Here is a 27,463-nt window from a genome sequence, read left to right as displayed (position 1 = left end):
GGCAGAGACACAGGCAGAGGGAGAAGTAGGCTCCATGCACCGGGAGCCCAATATGGGATTCGATCCCGGGTCTCCAGGATCGCGCCCTGGGCCAAAGGCAGGCGCTAAACCGCTGCGCCACCCAGGGATCCCCCCTTTCAGTGATTCTCTGCTGATATAAACAAATTCATATATATAGCATTCTATCCCTACTGTTTAACACTTTACTTTTCCACCAGACAGCCTGGAGATCACTTTGCCTTTAGAGATCTTCCTCCTCTTTTTCTTCCTCTACTTCCCCTACTCTTTCCCCCTCCCCATCCTCTCTTCCTCCTTTTTTTTTTTCTCACAGCTGCATAGTATTTGTGTGAACGCACCACAATCCCAGTGATGAAAATTTGGGTTCTTTCCAATTTTGTGATAATATAAATAATGCCAAAATGAATAACCTTGTGCATGGGTCATTTCATATTTAGACAATGTATGTTTGTGAGATTACTGGGCCAAAAGACAAAAGCATATTAAAATCATCGCTTTGAATTAATTGTTGCTGGTATGTAGAGAAGTGATGCTGATCATTTTTCAGTGGGATTTCTTGACTTTTGTGTGTTATTTAGATCATCTGCAATATTGATAGTTTGTCCTTGCTTTCTAACTCCAATGCATTTTTATACCTTTTATTTACTTATATTTGACCTCTAGAACAATGCTGAATAGAAACGGTGATGAGAGTGGGCATTCTAATCATGCCTGACATGAAAGGCCATACAACATCATGGTTAGGAGATGCACAGTGGAGCACACTGCTTGGTTCAATCCTTGTTCTCACTATGTGACCTTTCTCACTGTGTGACCGTGGACAAGCCACTTCCCCTCTCTATTTCTCATCTTTCTTTCTTTAAGAGGGAAATCATAATAGTACTCATCTCATAGAGTTATTGTGAGGACGAAATTATTATATGTATGATATGTGCATGTGTATGTATGTACATATATATTAGAGCTATACCTGGCAAATATTGGATACTGTACAAATTCATGTTACTGTTACTATTATCATTATTATTTAAATAAGCTCTGCACCCAACATGGGGCCTGAACTCACAATCCTGAGACCCCGAGTCATACACACTGATCGAGACAGTCAGGCACCCTGTTATTGTTATTATTATTGCTACTACTATTAGGCTTCTGGTAACTAGCCTATATCAGGTTTAAAAAGTTCCCTTTTAAATTTATTTTCTAAGACTTTTTATTCATAAGTAGGTATTAGAATTATATGAAATAATTTTCCTATATTTTTGAGATGATCATTTTTTTCCTTATTTGTTAATATGGTGAACTATATTAAATAGTCTTCCAAAGTTACTCCATCCTTGGATTATCCTGGGATTAACTCTACTGGTCACAATTTATCTATACTTTTGGTATGTTGATAGATTCAACTTCCTAACATTTTATTTAGACTTTGTGCCCACGTATGTTCCTAAGTGATTTTTCATTTGCAACTTTCTTTTGCCTCTCATCATTGCGAGTTTGAGCAACCTCGTAATTTGAGTTGGGGATTTCCTTCTGTTTCTATTATTTGGAACAAATTATGTGAGATATGGATTGTCTGTTCTCTGAGAGTTTAAGGTTCATCTGTAAAGCAGTGTAGACCTGAAGCTTTTCTTGAGGTTTTCCTTTTTAATCCAATCATTGGGTTCAATTTATTTACTGTTACAGTCTCTCAGATTTTCCTTTCCTTTCTTCTTGAGTCAGTACTGATAACTTATGTGCTTCTGAAGGGTTGTCTAATAGGTCTGATTTTAAGTTAGTATAATAATTTTTCTCAATTATTGTAGTATATTCGTTTTTTTTTTATTCCTGATAGGACTGAGTTATGCTTTTGTGCTTTTTTTTTCTTGTTTATTCTTGGCAGTTTATCTATTTTATTAATTTTTTAAAAAATGAATCTTGGTTTCCTGATCACCTCCATTGTTTCTTTTCTATATTATTAATATTTGCTCTTTATATTTTCTTCTAATTTAGGGAGGTAACCAATTTTTTTAAAAAAATATTTTATTTATTTATTCACGAGAGACACAAAGAGAGAGAGAGGCAGAGGGAGAAGCAGGCTCCATGCAGGGAGCCCAATGCGGGACTTGATCCCGGGCCTCTAGGACCACGCCCTGGGCCGAAGGCAGGCGCCAAACTGCTGAGCCACCCAAGCATCCCCCTTTAATTTGGATCAATAGCTCACTAATATTTGATCTTTGTCTTTCTATAGCAATGTCCAATTGAATAACTGTTTTTAATACTGTTACTCAAATATTTTATAATTTCACTTCTGTGTGATGCATCAAGTATTGATAGAAGGGTTATAAAATTTTCCAATACAGTGGAGGGTTATAATTTTTTCTTCGTAATTCTATCAGTGTTTGTTCTGTATGTTTTGTTAGGAGTATACGAGGTTTTTATTTTTATTTTTTAAAGATTTATTTATTTATTTGAGAGAGAGAGTTTGCAGGGAGGGGCAGAAGGACAGGGAGAAACTTTAGCTGCTCTTGGACCCCCACGAGGGGCTTGATCTCAGACCCTGAGATTGTGACCTGAACCAAAACCAAGAGCCTGATGCATAACCGACTGCCCCTCCCAGTACCCCAGGGGTATACTAGTTCAGAAGTATTAAATCATCCTGGGGAATTATTCTTTAGTGGTTCCTCCTTACCTCCAGTGGAGAGATTTACTAACCTAAGTTTTGTCTGGTAATAGAACTCTATCAGCTTTCTTTTGGTTTGAATTTGTCCATATTTTCCCATTCTATTAGTTTTACTTTTCCATATCATTTATTTTTAAGAATGTCTCTTATAAAAAGTATAGCCAGAGTTATGTGTGTGTGCTTGCATGTGTTATTCCAGTCTTTTAAGTGAAATGATTAGGGATGCCTGGGTGGCTCAGCGGCTGAGCATCTGCCTTTGTTTCAGGTCCGGATTCCAGGGTCCTGGGATTGAGTCCTGCACCAGGCTTCCCACAAGGAGGCTGCTTCTCCCTCTGCCTATGTCTCTGTCTCTGTCTCTCTCTCTCTCTCTCTGTGTGTGTCTCATGAATAAATACATAAAGTCTTAAAAAAAACTGGAATGATTAGTTCATTTACATGAATTGTGATTACTAATACACCTATTAATTTTCATCATCCTGTTTTGTGCTTTCGTTTTATCCTGCTCTTAGCTTTTTCGTTTCATTTCAGTTTTCTCCTTTCTGTTTGTTTTCTTTACTCCATTTTTCCCCCCATTAGACAAAAGCCTACATTTCCCTCCATACCATGAAGACATGGCCATGGGACCCCATTTTGCTTAGGAAGTTGTGAGCTGAAGTTGTTTCATAGAGCTTCACAGAAAGGTGCAGACTTAGCTTTCACAGACTTAGCTTTCATGCACATTTTTAAAATATATACTTTATAATTAATTGATTATTTATTTTTAAAAGTTAGCTCTACGCCCAATGTGGAGCTTGAACTCACAATCCAGAGATCAAGAGTCTCATGCTCTACTGACTGAGCCAATCAGGCATCCCCAGCTTCCATGCACATTTTTCTTACTTGCCTTACCTCTTTTACTTGCTGGACCATGATTATGATGCCTAGGGCATAAAGACAATCTTGGAGTGACCCTGAGAGTGACAGCCACATCCTAAGAATGTGGAACAGAAAGATAAAAGGACCCACAGACATTAATGACATAATGGAGCTCCTGCACCAGCCTTGTTTAAAATTTTTTTTATTTTTAAAAAAGATTTTTTTCTTTTTTTATTTATTTATGATAGTCACACAGAGAGAGAGAGAGAGAGAGGCAGAGACATAGGCAGAGGGAGAAGCAGGCTCCATGCACCAAGAGCCCAACGTGGGATTCGATCCCGGGTCTCCAGGATCGCGCCCTGGGCCAAAGGCAGGCGCTAAACCGCTGCACCACCCAGGGATCCCTAAAAAAGATTTTTAAAATTTATTTATTTAGAGAGAGAACAAGCTGGGGGGAGTGGCAGAGGAGAGGGAGAAGCAGGCTCCCCCCTGAGCAGGGATCCCAACGTGGGGCTCTATCCCAGGACTCCCCTATCATGACCAAAGGCAGAGGCTTAACAAACTGAGCCACCCAGGTGCCACCTGCCCCAGCCTTTGCTGTCCATCTCCAGACTCTTAACTGCGTGAGGGAAAAATAAACCTCTATTTGTTGTCACCTTAAAATGAGTTTTCTATTTCATTCAGCTGTGAACTAATCAACTGATTACAGAGCAACTATTTTGGGAGTTATCCTTATACATTTTTTCTTCCTTTCTCTTTCTCTTCCTTCCTCCCTCTGTTCCTTGATGCTGTCCCTTAACATTTTAACACATTTAGTTGAACTTGACTTATGAAAAGCTAATATTTATCAGTATTTCTCTGTGCCTCTTGAATATCAAGGGCCTTAGAATCTTTACATTCTAAGCCTCTACCTTATATTGTAATTGTTGAGTGGCGTTTTGATTTGGCTTTGCCTTGTTTGACAGCTCTGCCAGTTGGTTATTTCGAACATGTTTTATACAGTAATACTTGTTTAGATTTGCCCGTGTTTACTGCCATTTCTGTCTTCATCATTGCTTCTGGAATTCTCTTCCTCCCTTCTATGCAAATTTCTTTCTTCTTGCAGTATATCCTTAGTTGTTCAGAATCTCATCACATATATCAAGCCCATAGGTGGATGGGGCCCTTCAGGTAAAATGCCTCAAGTGTAGCTCCTCTGAGATAGCTCCTCTAGATCTGAAGCCTGTGAATTAGAGCAGTTTTCTGTCCCTCTCCACCTGACATGTAATGGTGGGAAAGGCATGAGATAACCACTCTATATACTGGTCTATAGAAATTCTCAAATCCATTAGGGCATGGGTTATCAGGTCTTTTTTTTTTTAAGATTTTATTTATTTATTCATGAGAGACACACAGAGAGAGGCAAAGACATAGGCAGAGGGAGAAGCAGACTCCCCATGGGGAGCCTGATGCGGTACTCGATCCCAGGATCCCGGGGATCATGACTTGAACGAAGGCAGACACTTAACCACTGAGCCACCCAGGTGTCCCTGGGCTGTCAGTTTGTGATGAGAGCTCAAGATCTGGCAGGAATTCTTCATTGGAATTACCTCCTGGACTCTTGGTTCCATTGTCAGTCATCTTCCTGGTCCACAAAAGGTAACCCATCTTTGAAAATTTAGTTTTCTCAGCCTACTTCCTGCTTGTAGTGTTTCAGTGTCTCAAGTCTTTTTCCTTTTGCACTGCCTCTGCCTCTTTCAGTTCAAGCTGCCAGGTGGTGTTTCTCATGGAATTCTCTTCGAAAACTTCATGTGTCGTCTCTTATTTTTATTGGGGTTCACTCCATGAAGCAAAGCCACACTCACACAACTTTTTGAGATAAGCCCTTCCTTAACTTAGTTTCTGCTCTTGACTCCTTTGGCTTTCTTGAAACTCTAAAATTTCACTGAATGATTCTTAACAAAGCATTTCTCAGTCACTCCCTCAGCTTCATCTTCATACCATGTTCTCCTAAGATTGTTCTGATTTGATCTGCACCTAGGAGCCATTCCCTTTTCTTTTTTAAGATTTTATTTATTTATTCATGAGAGACACAGAGAAAGGCAGAGACACAGGCAGAGGGAGAAGCAGGCTCCCTGCCATGAGCCCGGTGTGGGACTTGATCCCAGGACCTCGGGATCACAACCGGAGTCAAAGGATGACGCTCAACCACTGAGCCCCTCAAGTGCCCCCTCAGAGTCATTTCTTAATTTTAGCATTGTTTTGTCATCTGAGGAGGCAAGAATATTCAAAACCACTAGATCCTGGCAGCTTTTTAGGAAACCTCCTTTAGCTTCTCTCTTTGCTCTCACATTCTACTTTAAGCAGCAAGAAGACATCAGATAGCTTGTTCAACACCTTGCTTAGAAATCTGTGTAGCTGAATCATACCCCCTTAAGTCTATTTCTTACTTCGCATATCTCAGTAGGCAATAATGTTTCTGCCACGACAAAGCTCTCCCATCCTCTGGTTTGTAATAATATTTTCTTCACTTTCTTTTTAGCCCTTACCTGTAAAGCCTCCTCAGAGTCCATCAAGTTTCTACTAACAGCTATTCATGTATTTTAAAGATTTTATTTATTTATTCATGAGACACACAGAGGGAGAGGGCAGAGACATAGGCAGAGGGAGAAGCAGGCTCCCTGTCAGGAGCCTAATGCAGGATTCATTCCCAGGACCCCGGGATCACCATCTGAGCCAAAGATAGATGCTCAACCGCTGAGCCACCCAGGCATCCCAACAGCTATTTATTTATTATACTATTTATTGAAAGCTCTTCAGCCTTGCCCTGAACACCCTCCTCAAACTCATTCAAATTTTCCATACACTTTCCAATTTCAAAGATACTCCCATATCTTGGGTTTCCATTATAGCACCACAACATTTGGAGGTACTCAAATCCTTATTGTCTACTGTTGTGTAACAAGTTACCCTTATTACTTAATGGCTGGAAACAATAATAAATGCTTATTAATTCTAACAGTTTCTGTGGGTCAGGAATTTGGGAGTAGCCTAGCTCGGTTGTTGGGTCACATATAGTGTTGCATGGAACCTTGGTCATCTGGAGGCTTGACTGGGGTTTGAGGCTCCAATTCCATGTTGACTCATAGACGTGGCTGACAAGTAAGTGGCAGGTGTCGGCAGGAAGTTTCAATTTCTTTCCCCATGGACCTCTCCAGAGTGCTGCTGAGCATTGTTAGCATATGGCAGTTTGGCTTCTCCCAGAGTGAGTGATCCAAGTGGCAGCAGCAAGGCAAAATCCCCACCATCTTTTATGACCAAGACTTGGAATATCATTCATGCGATATCCTCCGGTTACATAGATCAGCCCTAATTCGGTGTGGGATGGAAATGCAGAAATATAAATCCCAGAGAAGAGAATCTGCAGAGCCATCTTGAAGGCTGGTTGCCATATAGTCCAAAATGAAGGCAGTGGTTTTATTTTTCGAAATGGGTTTTAACTTTATTTTTTCTTATTTCAAAAGAAATAAATGTTGGTTACATTAAAAAAGATACAAAAAAGCAAAAATATTTTTCTAAACATTCCAATACTCATACAGTTTGAAACCGTCACATTATATCCCTAAGTGTATATGGCTTTTTATAATTTTAAGGACTTAACTGGTAGAGACTTCGTAAAGTATATCCAAGTATGCATTGAGCATGTTTTCCTGGCCTTTAAAAATGGACAGACAGGGGATCCCTGGGTGGCGCAGCGGTTTGGCGCCTGCCTTTGGCCCAGGGCGCGATCCTGGAGACCCGGGATCGAATCCCACATCGGGCTCCCGGTGCATGGAGCCTGCTTCTCCCTCTGCCTGTGTCTCTGCCTCTCTCTCTCTCTCTCTCTCTCTGTGACTATCATAAATAAATAAAAAAAATTAAAAAAAATGGACAGACATCTCCAATCATATTAAGGGATGTTTTATTATACTAAGGGCTTTTTTTTTTTCTTCCTCCAATAAGTAAGTATTGCTTTCTCTGCTTTTCTGCTGGTGGGCCAGGAGCTCTCCACACCATATCTATCCTTTAGAGTTGAACTTTTGACAGGCATATTTTTCCAACTCTGGAAAGCCCTTGGACTTTAGAAGTGCTTTGAATTGGAAGCACTTGGAATTCAGAAGCCACAAAAATGCTTAATGCCTTTAGAATGCTGGACTAACCAGTTTTGGAGAGAAATCTTATATACCTGGCTCTTCTAAGTTGCACAATTAGAGCTTTTATATAAACATGGTCTTCACATCCATTCTGAAATCAGATACCCATCAACCAGTAGAATCACAGTTATGCTGATTTCTACAGGGAGCCCAGTGTTCCTAACAACACCATCCCACTTACTCCAGAAAGAATGTTCTACAGTGAGGAGGGAAGGTGTCCCCAAATCTTGGGTATTTAGTCCCCGTAGAAAACTCTCTCTTTTGTAAGAACAGGTGTCCAGAAAGGCTAGTTATAGTGGTGCTTTCGGAGTCAGAAGAGAAAAAAATGAGCTTCGAGAAACCAAGAAAGTTCCCAGCTTTGGGATCATTGGACTCCACATGCTTATTATATCATCACGCTGTCTTCCTCTCTTGTATAAAGAGGTATCGGTCTTCCTTTCCTCCCTACCTCCCTCTCTCCTTTCCTTCCCTTCCTTCCTTCCTTCCTTCCTTCCTTCCTTCCTTCCTTCCTTCCTTCCTTCTCCTTTCTTCTTTCTTTCTTTCTTTCTTTCTTTCTTTCTTCTTTCCTTTCCTTTCCTTTCCTTTCCTTCCTCCTTTCCTTCCTTCCCTCCATTAAAAAAGTTACACTGGTCATACAGGTTTATTGTAGAAAAATGAGAAAATGCAGAGAAACAAAAGGAACAAAATGAAATTTACCAACCAGATTTCACCACTGTTAAAATTTTAATATCCTTTCAAATGTGTTTTCCTACTTATTAGCCATTTCTTGTTTTTTTCAGGGAACTGGGTTAAAAAAGCAATAAGCTATTGCTTTCTTGCATTGAATATGTTTAGACAGACCATTATATGGGTTGATTCTTTATGAACTATTTCCTAATTTGGAAATAACTGAAAAAGTATACAAAACATTAGGCAAAAGTTAACACAGTTTTCATGAAATGTCTTCTTATTTTCTTCTTTTCCTCTTTCTATTTTTTTCCCCATTATGTAAAGATAGAGATGAAAGAAGGCAGAGAAGAAAAAAGGAAATTTGGTGGAGGTACAGTATATAACAAGAGAACAAAAATCAACTAAAACTAAGAGATATTAATATATTTCAGACCAATTTGGGAAGAGGGAAGGTAGTTGAAAACCCACATGGACCAGCATCCTTGCCCATTTGGGGATGGTGGTGAGGATGGTACTAAGGCTCGTTAAGTCAGTTGTCTGGACTGGAATTTGGTGCTGATGAGATCAAAGGGATGTAGTTCATCACTGTTAAACAGTGAGCGTCCCTCAAAGGTTCCGATCTCATGGCAGGGGCAGCACTAGGAAAGCAACGCCTCACAGATGCTTGTCACTGGTCCTAAAGGCCGCTTGGTGAAGGTGAGAATGACTCGGCATAATCCAACATCACTCCCCTGGGAAGAATGCCCTAAAGCACATCTTACTGATAAAGATCATAGTTTTTACTTGACCGCACATGATAACCTTGTTGGTTTCTTTGAATTACAGTTCAAATTGCCTTAATATTTGGTGCAAGAATATTAGACTATGTCTTCAATTTATGTGAAGGTAAATTTGACTTCCTTGAACGGCTCTCAGACAATTTGCTCCTGAGTATCATTTCTTATCTGGATCTTGAAGATATTGCCAGGCTTTCTCAAACATCACGCAGATTTGCAAAGGTAACAGATAATTATTTTGTGTTTACGTAGATTTTTCCTTTAGCTTCCTCAAAGTCTTGTCTGTCTTTCCTTCTTTCTTCCTTTCTTTTCTTTCTTTCTTTCTTTCCTTCCTTCCTCCCTTCTTTCCTTTCTTCTCCCTTCCTTCCTTCCTTCCTTCCTTCCTTCCTTCCTTCCTTCCTTCCTTCCTTCCTTCCGTTCTTTCTTTCCTAAACATAGTGGTTTATTGTTTGCATTCATTTCGGCAAGCATTTGCTAAACACTTACTTTATCATGAGTACTGTTTTAGGCACAGAGGCAGCAGAGATGAAAAGACATTATTCCTGTCCTCAAGAAATTTACAGTCTAATAGGAGAGAACCCAAACAGATACAGATTGTCACAATATAATGTGAACAATTCAATAAAGGATGTGTGTATGAAAAAAAAAAGGATGTGTGTATGAGGTACAAAGATTGTGGTTTCCTCTGCCAGGCTTCTCAGAACGGGCCACTTTATCTGGGTTTCAAGGGGAAAATAAGAATTCACGGTGGTTTGGAAGACTAGAGGCATTTCAGGCCAAGGAGCATTCCAAGTCCAGGCAACAGTTCAGGCAGAGATATGGCCTCATGAAAGAAGATGGCAAGTAGTGAGTTTTCTATCCGTCTTCCTTTCTTGCCATATCAGCCCTTTGCAGAATTCTTTATTCACAATGTGGGTGGTTTGGGGGAATTGTTCATCATAATGCCCTGCTCTCCTCCATGCCCCAAACTGACCAAAAGGACTCTCTCTCGCTACTTTGAATTCTCAGCAGAATGACCAGATCGGAAGGCACACCTGCTGCTGGTTTCACCCAACGCCTGGGCCTTGATGTACTCATTGTTGGTTCCTCTCCCTGGAACCTGGAAGGTGCATTGGTTCCTGCCCTGTCAGCTATTCCTAAACACACATACTGTCCTTCCATTAAGTCCTCTTTTGGCTTAAATTAATCAGAGTTGGAGTTTGAAATGGAAGAAACCTAACCCGGTATTTAGTTGTAATATACTGGGGGGAATGTCTGTTTATAAAAGAGCATGGAACATTTCCCAAGATGGTTTAAATCATATTTTTTTTTTAAGACAGTATTCAGAGGGCTCCTGGGTGCACAGTCAACTAAGCATCCGACTCTTGGTTTTGGCTCAGGTCATAATCTCAAGGTTGTGAGATCAAGCCCTGAGTTGGACTCTGTGCTCAATACAAAGTCGGCTTGAGTTTCTCTTTCTCCCTCTGCATCTGCCCCTCCCCCTGCATGCTCAAGATCTCGCTCTAAAAATAAATAAACCTTTGGAAAAAAAAAGACAGTATTCACCCATTTTTAAAACAAGGATTATTATTTTTCTTTTTTTTTAAAATTATTTATTTGAGTGAGCAAGAGAGAGAGAGAATGAACAGAGGGAGAGGGAGAGGGCGAAGCAGACTTCCCGCTGAGTAGGGACCCGATGCAGGGCTCTATCCCAAGGCCCCGAGATCATGACCTGAGCTGAAGGCAGGTGCTTAACTGACTGAGCCACCCAAGCACCACCATGCATTTTTATTTTATTTATTTGTTTGTTTGTTTGTTTATTTATTTATTTATTTATTTATTTATTTATTTATTTATTTTAAGTAAGCTCCACACCCTGAGATCAAGAGTTGCATGCTCTACTGACTGAGCCAGCCAGGTACCCCTAAATCAGAATCTTGTGATCTAAAGGTCACTATTTTTTTCACAATAATGCCATAATATTTCTTCATATATATTAATTTTAAATCATACAATCTATATTACTTCATGTGTTGCCTTTGAGGATAAAAGCACATATTTTCAGTTTTCCTCCTAAAAATGGAGAGCCAGAGACAAGTATTATGAGTAAGCATTGTATATTTTTTTGCTGTTAAAAAATGTATTAAAGTTAAGATTTGCTACTGATAAGAAGTTGATTGTTCATACTTTCAATGAAAAAGAATTTTAAATACATAAATATACTAGCGGGGGTCTGTCGAAATCTTCTGCTAGGGCCTGCGCTTGCTTGTTCCTGAAATGAAGTGGAAGGATTTGACAGGATGGCGGCGACTGCAGTGTCTTGTGCAATTTATTCCTCACGCTAAGCAACTGCCTTCTCTCCAGGTTTTGCTCACTTCCACTCTTGATGACTCTCCCTCTTAGCATCCTGCCATTATTTCAGTGCAGTCTTGGAAATATCCTCCGTAATTTACCTGCTGTTCTAAAGTAAGGCTTTTCTAGATTGCTGATTTCAGCTCTCAGTATCCTTGCAGAGCAGAATTTTTTGAAGCTGGAGAATGGTCCAGGGCTGCTGCCTTTTCCTCTCCATGTAATGGTAGCCACTCACTTCTGTCTGCAGTCTACATTTTATCCACCTACCATTTACTTACTTTTCACCTACATCTATAAATTATTTTTAGTTACCTGTTTTGTCCTGCCATTTTACTACCTTACTATTGGAAGGAAAAAAAGTTTCCATTTCAAATTTCTGCAGACAAAGGTATTAGGAAATTATTTGTGTCTATGTCCAACCCTTTCCTCTGACCTCAGGAAGGGAGGTGTCCTTTCCTCTGGGAGGCTAGCATCACCTGCCCCCTGGCTCCAAGGTTCGACCTGAGGGACTTTAGCCTGCCACTCATCTCCTTTCTCTTCTGTGGTGTTGTTATTTTTAAAAACCTTTCTTTTCTTTTCTTTCTTTCTTTTTTTCTTTTTCTTTTTTTTAAAGTAGTCTCCACACCCAGTGTGGAGCTGAACACAGCTGATCTCATGACTCTGAGATCAAGACCTGAGCTAAGGGTCGCCTGGGTGGATAAGTGATGAGCATCTGCCTTTGGCTCAGGTCATGGTCCTGGGGTCTTGGGATCGAGTCCCACATCAGGCTCCCTTCAGGGAGCCTACTTCTCCTTCTGCCTATGTCTGTCTCTGCCTCTCTCTCTGTGTCTCTCATGAATAAATAAATAAAATCTTTAATTAAAAAAAAAAAGACCTGAACTGAGATCAAGAGTTACACGCTTAACTGACTGAGCTACCCAGGTGCCCTTAAAAACCTTTTTGTTTATAAATAATTTTAGATTTGCAAGTGTTGCAAAGATAATACAGACAGTTTGTGAATACCCTTCACCAGCTTCCCCCAACACTGACATCTCACATAACGGGGACATTTATCAAAACTAAGCAATTAATACTGATATAATACTATTAACTAAGCCACAGACTTTATTCATATTTCATCAGTTTTTCCACTAATGTCCTTTTGCTGTTTCAAGATCCAGTCTGGGATGCTACATTGCACTTAGTTCCTATTTTTAAATCTTTCTTTCAATTGTTTTTTCCTCTCAGTACATTAATTTTTTCAAATCAGCCTCACCCTTCAAAACTCAAAAACTCTTGACTGTTTGTAGCCTGTCTCTTTCCTTTCCTCCTTGGGAAAATAACAAAACAATGTAAAACAGTTTACAAGACAGTTCACCCTCAACAAACTAGGATCATCAGAGTGAGATTTTATAATCTATGATGAAATGAGGACAGTAAGTAAATGAGATACAAAGAGTTTGTTATCAAGCCAATTTTTTTTCCATTGAAATGACTTTTTTTTAATAGTAGGCTCCATGGCCAATGTGGAGCTTGAACTCAAAACCCTGAAGTTGAGGGTCTCACGCTTCACCGACTGAGCCAGCCTAAATGGTCATCGTTTGTTGGAGGTTAGGCAACATAACTTTCCCTCTATTTTGGAGAGAGTTAAAATGTCCCTTCTTTTATGAAATAATCATTGTAACAGATTATCCTTACTTGGAAAAATTAAAAACCCAGTAACCTTATTTTGGTTCTTAATTTTTGTTTTGTGTGATTTCTAAAAATTTCACTGGTCTTGTGACATCCTGAATTCCGAAGCCACTAGTCTACTGTCAGCCCATCTCACCTCCCTTTTCTCCCTCTGTCCATGCCTCAGAAATATCCCTAATATCCCTGGCCTCGTTCACAGTAACCCCTTCATTGTCACATCTAAATGGCCTGTTTCAGGCCTTCCTCTTCTTGATCCATCTTTGCATCCAGGATTCTCTGCTGGCTTTTCTTCTGGCCATCTCTTGTGTTCCGGGTAGGATCTCTTTGGCCTATCTAGCCTTTGGCATTTGCTTATGCTGTTCCCTTCCTAGGAATGCCCTGCTTCAAACCCACCTCTCTTAACTCCCGCTATCTGCTCTTGCTCTGATTCCATGCTGATCCAACCACAGAGCCTCCAACGGATGAGCACCCGAGAGCCTGGTTGTATTTCTCATGGTGAACAACAAAGAGGCATCCTCCAAGAGTTTGGCTAATATGAGGACATCTCTGAAAGGTGAATCCTATGTCATGGTATTCTGGAAAGTCATCCTGAGGGCTAGCCCTGGGATTGCGGCAAGCTCCTGTCAGGCAATGCTGCCAGGAAGGAACCTACCTGGGGGCCTGCTGGCTTGGCCTAGGGGGCACCAGGCCTAATGCGCACCTGTTTCTGCAAACCACAGCAGAGTAGACACAAAGAACCTCTGCAGCTAGATGAAAGGCTGAAGCCCAGGCAGGGTAAGATGATGGTGACTGGTGTATAAATATAGTCATCTTGGTTGTGACTCAGGATCAGCTACAAACTCCCTCTGAGCGTGATTCCCAAGTCTGGCCAAGTAGGCAAAGCACCTGGGGAGCAGGTGAAAATAGAGATGCCAGGCCCACACCCTGGTAAGGGGTTGGCAAGGTCTGAGGTGCACCCAGCATCTGTGCCCTTGATGTGTTTGCCTGTGTTTACAGGAACCCAATTCTGAATCCAGCCCAAGAATTTGATATTAAAATGGTACAGAGAAAAGGTTTCAAGAGATTCTCAAAGTCTGGAAGATTAGGGGTGGGGTGAAGTGGGGTGAGGTGTTTTCCTATCTTCACTGTGTACAGGCATCGTGAAGTGTTTACATCAGACGAGACAGAGAGCTGGGTTCCACTCTTCGACCAGCCACTCCCTACTAGGAGCCTTGGACAGCACCCTTATTCTCTCAGAGCCTTAATGTCCCCATTAGTGAAAGGAGAAGTCTTAACCAGATCAGCCCTAGGATCCCTTTCAACTTGTAGATAGCACCAGGTGTGTTAAGTTCATGCACCACCGCCAGGGGGAGCTAAATCCACGATGAGCGGAGCAGCTGGACCCATAGTCCGGATGCAATACCTCGTGTTTCTTCCCCTGGCATCTACCAAGCAAAGAGCCCCAGGGCTTGGGCATCCTAGGTGGGGGCGTTCTGTGGACCACTTTATGATGTAAAACATACTGCAAATATTTCCAGTCTACAATATGAGCCCCAAATGAAGTTACGGTGGTGGACATTTCAGCTCTCTTTTGAGAATCCTTTCCTTTGCCTCCAAATCTCAATAGTTTGCTTCCATAGTCTTCATTACAAGAGGTACACTGATGTCTTGACACGTATGGTGCCGGTGACGGGGTAGTCATCTACCCTCGTGTTAGAGTTCACATCTTCGAAAGGAGGATCCGCCGATCCTTTTCATTTTTCAATATTAAGACATTTTCTGAGAGTTTCCCTTGTTGCTTATATATAGAGTGTGTTGTGATCTGAGTAGAGAAATTAGATCTTGAAGGACCGTTGAAGGTGGGATAAGATAGTAAATGATTGCGCTGATGTCAGAATGTCCAGGGGGCTGTCAATAGCAGAAGATTCCAGTGCTGTTGCGTCACAGTGACCATTATGTGAACGTGTAATACTTTTGACTTTGATATACATGCAGAAAGGATATTAAGTGATTATGCTTTGTTATATCATTCATTTCTATCTGGAATTCCTTCCTTTCCCTTATTAGAGTACTTTTAGAGTAGCATAAAAGTATAGGGAAGCATAAAAATAAGAAATCCTGGCTGCCTTCTGCTCAAAGCTGGAAGTAATGGTGTCCTGAAATAGGGGTCATGCTTACATGTTTCCCCCATCCCCAGAAGGAAGCTAGGATGACGGGGAGCAAGGAGGGCAGAGCCCGGGCCAGGCCCCTGGGTGGTGCTCCTGGGAATGCCTGGCTGCCTGGGCCTGCGGGCAGGGTGGGGAGTGGGTGACAGAGTGAACTGAAATCGTGGCCCATGGTCAGAGGACAGGAATCGGGGGCACACATGGTTCCCCTTCAGACAGCTGTGGAATGCTGGGGTGGGTTCCGATCCGGGTACTGAGGGCGGGGTGCAGCTTATGAGAGACCGGTAGAGATGGTGGTGGTGACAGGCAGGGCAGGACTGTGTCCAGGGCAGGAGCAAGCACCAGCTCCTTTGAACATGTGTGTGTGTGTGTGTGTGTGTGTGTGGTGGGGGAGGGTGAGGGGATGCTTGGTAATCACTCAGGCCTGCCTCCCAGAGATAAGGGAAGCAGTTGGGCTTCCCCACCTACTATGTTCTCTGAAACTTTTGGGGCATCAACCCTTTGGTGTGGTGCTAATCGTACCATGTCTAAGCCCACAGGTTAGGGGGTGAAGGCAATTGCTCTCCTGACCTCTCGCTGGCCAGGGCTGGATGCTCAGGGGACCATCGGGGATAATAAGACTATGCCCTATGAGAGCATGGCTGGATCCAGTTCCCTTCAGTTTGGTTTCTATGATCTGGAAGGTTAGAACATCCTAGAACTTGTTCTGGAGCATTGTTGTTGTTTTTTATTTTTTTAAAGATTTTATTTGGGATCCCTGGGTGGCGCAGCGGTTTGGCGCCTGCCTTTGGCCCAGGGCGCGATCCTGGAGACCCAGGATCGAATCCCATATCGGGCTCCCGGTGCATGGAGCCTGCTTCTCCCTCTGCTTGTGTCTCTGTCTCTCTCTCTCTCTCTCTCTGTGTGTGTGAATATCATAAATAAATAAATAAATTTAAAAAAAAATAAAGATTTTATTTATTTATTCATGACACAGAGAGAGAGAGAGAGAGAGAGGCAGAGACACAGGCGGAGGGAGAAGCAGGCTCCATGCAGGGAGCCCGACGCGGGACTCGATCCCGGGACCCCAGGATCACGCCCTGGGCCAAAGGCAGACCCTCAACCCCTGAGCCACCCAGGCTGCCCGATGGTCAGCATTGTAGTTGGTACAAGGTTTTGTCTGAATTCAACTCAAGTTTGGCCTTGTTAGTATCATTCCAACATCAGCACAGGGCCTATTGTGATTATTTAATTGTGAATCTGTCTTCTCTAGTATTTTCCATGCTTGGCAGATATAAGTTGTGAAGAGATGTCTGCATGACTGGATGGAGGGCAGATAGATGTCTTGGCACTTCCGATCCTTAAATTCATCTAAATGACAGATCAGAAGAGAAAGAACATTTCCCTGGCCTTAAATTCTGTGAACATGAATGACTTAATCACAGTATTCACTGTCCATAAATATGTGGTTCCTTGCTCTCTCTGTACTCATATTTGGCTTCCCATTTCCCCATTCTGCGAATGGATGGGTTTTCTTAAAAATTTTCCCCAGACTCCCAACCATGGCCCTGAACTGTCTGCCCAGTGGCAGCTCACTGCGTAGGGGGCCTCTTTCTGAGAAATGGGTGAGGTAGCCAGTGGTTCTGTTGCCCTCTCGGGCTTGTTCATTATATATATTCCACATGCTTGACCCCATGTTATTCTTGATCGGCACTAACACCTTAGTATCGTTTCCACATAATCCTAACCAGACCATGTATTGAGTGCCTACTGTGTGCGAAGCACCGAATGCATGTGATTCAGTGTAATCCCCAAGCTCTGGGAGGTGGACGGGTAGGGACTATCCTGTCCTGATTTTATGGAGAAGGAAACAGGCTCAGATAAAGTCCACCGACGGTGAGCACTGGAGCCAAGTGCTGTGCCTGGGAGGTTCTGCGGCAGAGTAGCTGGGCTGAAATCACTTCATTCTGCTCCTCCGATGACCCAGCCCAAGGCTGAATGTGGAGACAGGCTCAGAGTAATTAAGTGTCATGCCCAGGACTAGTAGGGCTAGGATTCAAGTGAACTGTGTTTGCTAGGTCACCTGTCTGCTTCGGTACCTGAAGAGCATAAAAAGATGGGTCTTTTATAAAATGGAAGTAAGTACCGGAACACTTTTTTTTTTTCTCTCTCCTCAGAAGACAGGAATACAGCAGGCAGGTGCCGCAACAACAAGCCGTTGCATTGAAAGTGTTCCCTGCCTCTGGCCACATGGAAGCATCCATGAGCAGCAAGGCAGCCAGTGGGGCCCTCCTCCCTCCCAAGATACGTGTCAGATTTTTTTGGTCTAGGCTATTTCAAAATTTTTGTTATCCTTGATGCCATGGTATCTGTAGGGATAGTGATCGCTTAGCTCTTCTTTTCGTGTACCTTTATATATTTGCCTGTGCCTCATTCCCAATGACCATGTTCACAATCATGGATTTTATTTTTTTATTATTTATTTATTTTTTAATATAAATTTATTTTTACTGGTATTCAATTTGCCAACATATAGAATAGCACCCAGTGCTCATCCCATCAAGTGCCCCACTCAGTGCCCGCCACCCAGGCACCCCCACCACCCGCCCACCTCCCTTTCTACCACCCCTAGTTCGTTTTCCAGAGTTAGGAACAATCATGGATTTTAAACTAACAGAAGGGATAATGTCAGAAGAGAGCTCAAGCCTACACCAGTTTATCATTTAACTGATAGGATTACATGAAGTGACTCCATTTTGGGTGAGTTTCACTGTAAGAAGGGGCCCTGGGCACCTGGGTGATTCAGTCGGTTAAGCATCTGCCTTCAGCTCAGGCCATGATCTCAGGGTCGTGGGATCGAGTCCCACATGGGGCTCTCTGCTCATTGAGGAGTCTGCTTCTCCCTCTCCGTCTCCCTCCTCCCCTCTGCTCATACTTCCTTTCTCTCACTCTCTCTCTCAAATAAATAAAGAAAATCTTTTTAAAAAGGGGACCTATCCAAAAAAAAAAAGGGGGAACCTATCCATATCTTGAAGGGTCAAAGCTTGTAGTCACCCTTAAATTACAATTTTATATATATTACTTATTAATATTAATATATAATATATAATTAAGTATATAATTATATATAAATAAATTATATATTATAATTATATATAAATATTATGTAATTATATATGTACGTAAATAATTTTATAACATATAATTATTAATATAATATATAATAATATAACATATAATTATTAATTATATATTATATTATTATATATTATATTATTATATTATAATATATAAATATATAATTATATATAAGCAAATATATTATAATCATATATTATCTATATTAATTATATATTAAATATACTATACATCATATATTAAATATATATTAATATAATATATAATTATATATTAAATATATTATATATTATATATTAGACATTATTATATATTATATAAGTATATAATTAATATTTAATTATTAATATATGTTACAATTATATGTATTAGAAAAATTCAAAAGCTTTGCACACTAACTCAGTAGAGACTAAGTTTAGACTATGACCTGGGATCACACACAGCTCCTAAGCCCCAGAGGCTTAACAATAACACAATAATAGCTGTTTTTTCATCTACAGTTCCTACCCATTGCAGTTTGGTAGGGGGCTCTGCTCCACAAAGTCCCTCAGGGACTCAGGTTTAGAGATGCCACCATCCTGTACTGCACCATCTGGAACGCGCCGTCTCCTCGGACACTGTGGCAGGGAAGAGGCAGCTGGAGGTGCACGTACTATGTTTTGGTACAGCACTTCTACACCTAGCCCTTTGACCAGAACTAATTTTACAGCCCCACCTACCTACAGGAGACAGGGAAATATGAGAGAACAGGTGCAATGTTTGCTTAGCACCACTAGCTCTGGACAAACTGGATACCCAGAATAGAGCAGCGAACACATCAAGATTCATATATTCGCAGGCAGGATCATAATAGTGTGTTGTCTTGAACACAATTCCTTGCTTTAACATCTTCAATACTAGAAACAAGAGGCCTTCATCCTTTCGCTCCTCCTCTTCTCTGTGTTTCTCGGGACCATATTTTGTGAGCAGATGTCTGGCATTAAGAACCGACTCAGAACCGATGACTACATCCTACTCATAAAATACCTTTTGTCTAAGAAACTGAGTTTCTTACTCTCCTTTATCCTCCAAGAGGTCTATTTTAGACTCTCTTCTCTCTCCTGAAGTCTCCTCCTTCCTCAGTCTTAGCTGATACTGTGTCTCCTCATTTCACTGAGGAAGTAGCAGCAGTGACCAGAGAATGGCCCCTTGTCCCTTCTCCTGGTCTACATGCCTCATCCCTCTACCCATCAACTCTGTGAACTTCCTGGTACAGGTAAGAATTTTCCTTGTTATTACCTGTGGTCACACATCCACCTGTGCATTTCAGCCCCTCTGTTCACCTACTTTGCTTACGCAGCTCCCCCTTTCCCTACTTTTACCTCCTCTACTGGATCATTTCCGTTGGCCCATAAATTAAAAAATTAGCCTTGACCTGATTTCCCATTCTGCTAGTCAAACAGAATCCCCCCCAAAGAGTGTCTGTACTTGCTATACCCACTTCCTCTTCTCTTGTTCTTTCTTGGACTCACTCTAGCCAGGCATTCATCCTCACTGTGCCGTTGAAATGGCTCTTGTCAAGGTCGCCATTGTACACAATCTTGAAAAAACACCAGTTCGCTGTTTTTTTAATATTTTCTTTTAAACATATTTAATACCAGAGGACTGGATGCTTTTTAAAAAAAGATTTTATTTATTTATTTGAGAGAGAGAGGGAAGTGAGAGAGAGAGAGAGAGAGTGTGTGTGTGTGTTAGCCTGGGATCATGACCTGAGCCAAAGGCAGACACTCGACTGACTGAGCCACCCGGCACCCTACCACCAGTTTTAAATTCCTCTCTTTTCAGCAGCATTGAGACATTGGATGGCCATCCAGATTTTCTTCCTTATTCTCAGTCTCCCTTGATGAAAACTTTTCTATTTTCTGTCTCCTTTAATCTTAAAATGTCCTAGAGCTCCTCCCTGGGCATTCTCTCTCCCCAGTCACACCTCCACGACAGCATCTAATCCCAGGGCTTTAAATAGTATTTACACACTGATAATTTTCAAACATATGTTTCCAGTCCAGGTTGCCCCCCTTGAACTCCTTACTTTTAAGTCTAATTGTACACTCAATGCTTCCACCTACGTGTAGTATAGACATCAGATTTAACATGTCAAAACCAGGCCTCTTGATATTCCCCTCCACCACATACCCGTTTACCAATTCTGCTTCTCCCCCAGTCTTATTTTCTCGGCCCTTGGCAACACCATGCACCCAGCTGTTCAAGCCAACAAGCCCATCATTCATCTCTTTCTTCTTACTCCTCATCTAATTCATTAGCAAGTCTTATGAGCTCCGCCTTCAAGATGTATCTACAGTCTGGCAGCTCTCACCTTCTCTCTTGCCACCATCCCCTCGCACGCCATCCTCATGTCTTCCTAGACTTGCCAATAAGAACACCACAATAGACTGGCTTTCCCCGCATGGGGATGACAGTGTACCTTCTTCATTTCGCATCAGGATTATGGTAGTTCTCTAGCTGTGGGTCTCATATCACAGAGCTATTGATCCTGTCACCTTCCTACGTTCCGGTCAGTATTGATGACATCATGCTGATGAGCAAGAGGTATCAGACACCTTAGATGCTGTGGTAAGATATGTGTATGCCAAGGAGGTGGAGATGAGCTGCTCAAAAACTGAGAGGCCTGCCCTCTCAGTAAATCACCTAAGATCCACGGCCATAGATTTAATTCCTATGATAGGAAGGCAGCCACAGCTCTTCGTGGGCCCTTTTTAGTTTTCAAGGTACATACACAATTTGAGTTTGCTTCTCCATGTAGCCCTAAAGCTGCCAATGGTAGTGGGGCCCAACTGCTGGTCCGGATGGTGCTGTAAGCAGCTGTGCCACTGGCTTCTCATGATCCAGCAGATTCAGTGATGCTCCAAGTGTCCACAGCTCACAGGGCTGAGGCCTGTCTGGATCCTTGCTGGGACCTGTGGCCTGCCTTCCTGGGAAGGGTATAGCTTGTGCCCAGTGCTTTAGAGTAAAGACAAGAATTCGTTTGTAGAAAACTGTTTTGCTTTTGAAAAACAGCCCTTGGATTTCTACTGAGCAAAAGCTACTGTTTTGGCTGGATGGTTAGTCTTGAAAAGAACCAGATTTGGAGATTAGCAATGATTCCTAGGGAAGAGGTATTTGTTTGTTTTAAAGATTTTATTTATTTATTCATGAGACACAGAGAGAGAGAGAGGCAGAGACACAGGCAGAGGGAGAAGCAGGCCCTATGCGGGGAGCCCGATGGGGGACTCGATCCCCGGGTCTCCAGGATCACGCCCTGAGCCAAAGGCAGATGCTCAACCACTGAGCCACCCAGGCATCCCGGGAAGAGGTATTTGGATGGACTTCTAGGAATAAGCCAAAGGATAAGAGGTCTTTGTGACCCAAGTTCCTAATCAAAAGGCACTTAATGCAGAGGAAGTTGTCAGTAACTAGATGGGTAAGATGCTCTGCTCTGTGGATGTCAGTGGGCCTATTTCCCCAGCCACCCTACTGTTTGCTGGGTTCATAAACAAAATGCCCTGTGGCAAGGATGGGGCCTGTATGTGGCCGCAACAATAGCTTCCTCCTATCAAGATAAATCTGGCCTCTGATTTAGAGGAGTAAAGGAGAGACTGATACTGAGCCCCCCAATAAAGGGCTGTACTGCGGGAGGGGGGTCCAGTCACTGACTTGATGTAGGTGATTAAGTAATACTGGGCCCTTCAGTGATGGAGGAAGCAGAGATTTGTCCTCCCTGGATCGTGGCCTATTCTAGACAGGATCTGCCTTCCTTGCATCCAGGGTTCTTCAGCAACATTGTGTGTAAACAGACTGAGTGCCCTACTTGCCATCATTGTATCCCATAGGAGATTGCTTCAGATTATTTTACTGCAGTAAATAATTCATGAAATAAATAGACATAAATAAATAAGGCAATGAACACAAAATTTCTTGCCCTTAACATATGCTCCATAAGTTATTGATCTTTGAAGGGTCCACAGGCTTCTTGCTTTTCTTAGCCTCCTTTTTTTTTTTTTAAAGATTTTTAAAGATTTTATTTATTTATTCATGAGAGACTCACAGAGAGAGTCAGTGACCTAGGCAGAGGGAGAAGCAGGTTCCATAAAGGGAGCCTGATGTGAGACTTGATCCCAGGATCCTGGGATCATGACCCGAGCCAAAGGCAGATGCTCAACCACTGAACCACCCAGCCATCTCTCTTTGCCTCTTTATGAGAAGTCCCTGTGGAGGTTCCTACAGCAGGGGCATGTCTGGGAGGGGCTTGAGCAGAAGGGACGAGCAGGCCAGTGTACCCTGTACTACTGGTTTATAGGAACTCTGAGCTCCTTATGGCTTGCCCACCATGCCTAGGTCTTTCCACTTCTGGATTTTTATGAATAATGACCGCTGAATGAAACTGATGAAAAGGGAAATAGGGGGTGTCTGCGTGGCACAGTCAGTTAAGTGGACCGACTCTTGGTTTCGCTCAGATCCTGATCTCAGGGTCATGAGATTGAGCCTTGAGTGGGGCTCTGTGCTCAGCGGGGAGTCTGCTTGAGGATCTCTCTCTCCCTTTCCCTCTGCCTTCCTGCTCATGCTCTCTCTCTCTCAAATAAATAAATCTGAAAGAAAGAAAGAAAAAGAAAGAAAGAAAGAAAGAAAGAAAGAAAGAAAGAAAGAAAGAAAGAAAGAAATCGGGTTGGTGATTAGCTTCCCAGAGCACACAACTGGCACAGGAAGGATGGAACCAGGGAGTGTGTGTCACCGAGGCCCACTGGGAACCCTTTATAGAGCACATTTCATATCCTGGACTTACTTCTGTGTAACACCAAATATCCATGCCCCCCCCTTTTTTTAAGATTTATTTATTTATTTTAGAGAGAATAAGCACAAGTGGGTGGGGGGAGGGGCAGAGGGTGAGAGAGAGAGAAAATCTCTCCAGCAGGCTCCCTACTGAGCACAGAGCCCATCATGGGGCTCGATCTCAGGACCCTGAGATCATGACCCCAGCCAAGATCATGACCTGATCTGAAATCAAGAGTCAGGCACCTAACTGACTCAGCTACCCAGGAGCCCCAAATATTCAAGCACCCTCTTCTTTGTTTTTAAAGATTTTATTTATTTACTTATTTATTTGAGAGAGAGAGCAGGAGAGAGAGACTGAGAGAGCACAAGCAGGAGGAGCGGCAGAGGGAGAGAGAGAAGCAGGACACTTATCTGACTGAGCCACCCAGATGCCCCTCCAAGCACCTTTATTTATTTATTTACTTTATTTTTAAATTTATTTTTCCTTTTTTCCCCAAGCACCTTTAAATGCTCCCATTGCATATGCCAAAAAGCCATGGTGAATGCCGAGGTTAGTGATACTAAATAAATACAACGGAAGATTTACCTTCAGGAAGGATTTGGGGACATGTTGTGTGAGGGGTCAGGAAATCTGCACCCTGAAAGGGTTCAGTAGATGAGGGTAGGTGCTATAAATAATGGTGCCAACTGGAAATGTCCTCCCAGAAAGCCCTGAGTAAATGGAAGCCGACCTGTGGCAACTTTGAACTGGGAGGGAGGGCAAACAGGCCTGGTGCAGACCTGGGGTCAGAGGGCTCTTATCAGTCCTTAACTTCATGGCTTCCAGTTAAAGCCCCAGACCGCAGAGGAACATCTCAGAGAACTTTACCCCCAGAGCACGGCCCACGTTGCCATGTGCCAGATGGGCCCATCGCATACACAGAATCGTGGAGGCCACTCTGGTGCATGGTGACATCACCTGTGCATGGGGCTTGGAGCAAAACTTGCACACGGGGCCCTGGCAGCAGGAACGGGTGCAGGTCAGATGTGCTGGTTGCTTGTTTGAGGGCCACTTGTGCCTTTTGATGCCGCTTGCCACTAAGCAGCCTGCAGTGAACTAAGCTGTCAGCTGGACCAGCCCACGGAGAAATGGCTTCAGGGAGGGCTAACAGCGGAGGCAAGAGGCCCCTGCGTGGCACAGTGGGTTCAGTCACCTGATCTCAGCCCAGGTCTTGATCTCTGGGTTGTGAGTTCAAGCCTGGGTGGCACAGTGGGTTAAGTCACTTGATCTCAGCCCAGGTCTTTTTTTTTTTTTAATATTTCATTTATTCATGAGAGACACACACACAGAGAGGCAGAGACATAGGCAGAGGGAGAAGCAGGCTCCATGCAGGGAGCCCGACGTGGGACTCGATCCTGGGTCTCCAAGATCAGGCCCTGGGCTGAAGGCGGCGCTAAACCGCTGAACCATCTGGGCTGCTCTCAGCCCAGGTCTTGATCTCTGGGTTTTGAGTTCAAGACCTGTGTGGAGCCTCCTTAAAAAAAAAAAAAATAATAGGGGCACCTGGGTGGCTCAGTGGGTTAAGCACCTGCCTTCAGCTCAGGTCATGATCTCGGGGTCCTGCGATCGAGCCTCATATCAGGCTCCCTGCATGGAACAGGGGAGCCTGCTTCTCCCTCTGCCTCTCCCCCGCCTCGTGCGCTATTTCCTCTCTCTCCAATAGATACATACAATCTAAAAAAAAAAAATAATAATAATAAAATAAAATGGGAGACGAGCTTAGCAGGTGTCAGCGACTGCCGCACTGGATGGAAGGCCCATGGACACACCGTGGTAGCCTCTGTTCCGTGGTTAATTGGAAATGGATAGTATAATGTCGTGTATGTAAATCAGCAGCCGCGTATTGCGTATGTACTATGTAGGGCTGTCTTGCATTTTTCATCTTAAACCAGTTGGGGACTTGGTTTAATGCATGAATGACGTCCTGCGGGTCCCTCAGGCACCTGCCTTTCCCCCACGAGGAACCTGCCTTTCCCCCACGAGGCAGGGGAGGGGGCAGGACGCACCTGGTTTCTCCGGGGCAGCAGGGACTGGTAGGGGCTCGGGGGTAGATGGCCTTGCCCTCACCCGTGTCTCACGGTCCCCCCGCAGCTGTGCACGTGTGACAAACTGTGGGAGAAGATCGTGCTGTCGGCCTGCGACACCGTCACCCCGGACATGAGGGCCCTGGCCGAGGACATGGGCTGGAGGCAGATGTTCTTCACCAACAAGCTGCAGCTGCAGCGGCGGCTCCGCAAGAGGAGACAGGGGCAAGGAAGCCACAGGAACAGCCAGCTGTAGGGTCGCGTGTTCCTGCCCGCAGGGGGCTTGGCGCCAGGCTGTGTTTTTTCTTCTGTGTCCAACTCTCCTCCCCCCATCGGAAAAGCCTACAGGGTTTGCACACAGGTGCAGCAAAACCCGACTGGGCCTTGCTTGAACCCCGGCCCCCCCATCCCATCCCACCCCCGGAGTGGGGGGTCAGATCCGTGGTCCCAGCAGAGGGCTGGGCGGCAGGAAGCCTGGGACACCCACCCGCCTGCGGAAAGGGGCTTCTGCTGGACAGAGGGCGACAATAAATGATCATTAGCAGCTTTTCACTACCTGGTTTTCTCGAGGCACTGGAAAGGATCTCTGAAGTGCACCCCCCCGCCCCTTCCTACCCCCCCACCTCAGGAAGCGGTGAGCCAGTCGGGTGGGCCCAGCCGCCTTCCCAGCTCTCTTCCCTGCATCCCTGTCCCGTGGGCTCCGGTGCCAGCTGCCATCCCTGTGGACAACCTCTGATCCGGCCACACGGCGAGACTGGAGCAAAGTCCACCTCCTGCTCGCACAGCCTCTCTCCCAGGGCCTCGCCTTGTCGGATAAATCTATCAACTCTCCTTACAGGGACGCTGCCCACCCCTCCCCACCCCAAGGACTAGGGACAGCTACCACTTTTATTTTCTTATTTTTTTAAAGATTTTATGTATTTATCCGTGAGAGACACACAGAGAGAGGCAGAGACACAGGCAGAGGGAGAAGCAGGCCCCATGTAGGGACCCCGAAGTGGGACTCGGTCCTGGGAATCTGGGATCAGGCCCTGGGCCAAAGGCAGACACTCAACCTCTGAGCCACCCAGGGGTCCCCAGCTACCAGCGATTTTTAAGGTTTAACCAGGGATTTTTAAGATCACAAGCTGTGGGTGACCGAGTGAAAAACCTAAGTACAGTTTTAGTCTGTTAACTTGGAAAAGGGGTTAAAAACAGTACAGTTTTAGGGGGAGGAAACTCTACTTCCCTGAGATGGGTGATTTATAAATTGTTTTCTTACTGTGCTCTCCCGAGGATGAAGGACCCCGGACAATGACACTCAAGGCAGCAAATAATCTGATGACTCCTTTTAGGCTACAGAAAAAGGTAGCTGTCAGCCGCCCATCCCCTTATTAACTGTTACCATTTCTTTTTCCCTCCCGCCACCTGCACTTTAGTGCCTGGAAGAAATAATAGATGCCCCACCTGCTAGGGCAGAGGGATTTCCTGTGATGCCTCGAGGCCTCCTGCATAGTCTGTTCCCTCCACTGAAATCCTTCTGAAGGGCTCGTAGCCACGGCTTAAGTGGCAGGTTCTTTTCCTTTCTTTTTTTTTTCTTTTTTTTCTTTCTTCTTTTTTCTCTTTCTTTCTTTCTTTCTCTTTCTTTCCTTTCTTTCTTTCTTTCTTTCTTTTCTTTCTCTTTCTTTCTCTTTCCTTTTTCTTTTACTAAACCTGTGTTAATATCAAACCAGATTTTTAACCCCCACCCCTTCACATTCACACCCTTAAAACTCAGTCATAGATTTCCAGCGACATCTGTGAAATCGAGCTCAGTCTGCTTCCTGGCAGATAAGGAACCTGTCAAAGTCGTGTCTGGAAGTAGTCCAAGCAAAGAGCAAAGGTTTAATTGGTGAGAGAGCCAGGCTGCATTCCCCACCCAGGGTGATGGGGTGACCGGCCAGCGGGGGGGTAGGCATGCACTTCTGCACAGTTTCTGCACCTTCGTGTCTCCCCAAAGTCCTGGGACTTCACCCTTCAGCGACTTCTGATTAATACCATGGGTGGGCAACCACTGTGTGTAGGCACATTTTGGTACGCAAGGTAATGACATAAATATAAAGTTACAGCTCCTTCGTGACATCGATGCAAATATGTCAACAGCTTAAGCATTTCCTATGTTTAATCATCTAACGGAGACTCTGAAAGCTTATGGGCAGG

The 27,463-nt window shown here is 43.6% G+C and overlaps 1 protein-coding gene across 2 annotated transcripts in view; it reads left to right on the top strand.

Annotated features, from left to right (window-relative positions):
• FBXO36 (F-box protein 36) overlaps positions 1 to 25,805 on the top strand; it is a 96,307-nt gene extending 70,502 nt beyond the window's left edge. Inside the window, exons 3-4 of one of the 2 annotated variants that reach the window (XM_055300392.1) lie at positions 9,262 to 9,374; positions 25,353 to 25,805. In XM_055300392.1, the coding sequence (XP_055156367.1) occupies positions 9,262 to 9,374; positions 25,353 to 25,541 (302 nt within the window). In that variant the 3' untranslated portion in view covers positions 25,542 to 25,805. Of the gene's footprint in view, positions 1 to 9,201; positions 9,375 to 25,352 lie in introns of both variants that reach the window. The other variant, XM_055300391.1, reaches the window with a different exon arrangement.
• The last annotated feature ends 1,658 nt before the right edge of the window (positions 25,806 to 27,463 follow it).

Source organism: Nyctereutes procyonoides, unplaced genomic scaffold (assembly GCF_905146905.1).
Source record: "Nyctereutes procyonoides isolate TBG_1078 unplaced genomic scaffold, NYPRO_anot_genome, whole genome shotgun sequence".
Classification (NCBI taxonomy): Eukaryota; Metazoa; Chordata; class Mammalia; order Carnivora; family Canidae; genus Nyctereutes; species Nyctereutes procyonoides.
The sequence above is the reverse complement of the archived record's forward strand: the minus strand, read 5'-3'. Positions and strand labels throughout refer to the sequence as shown.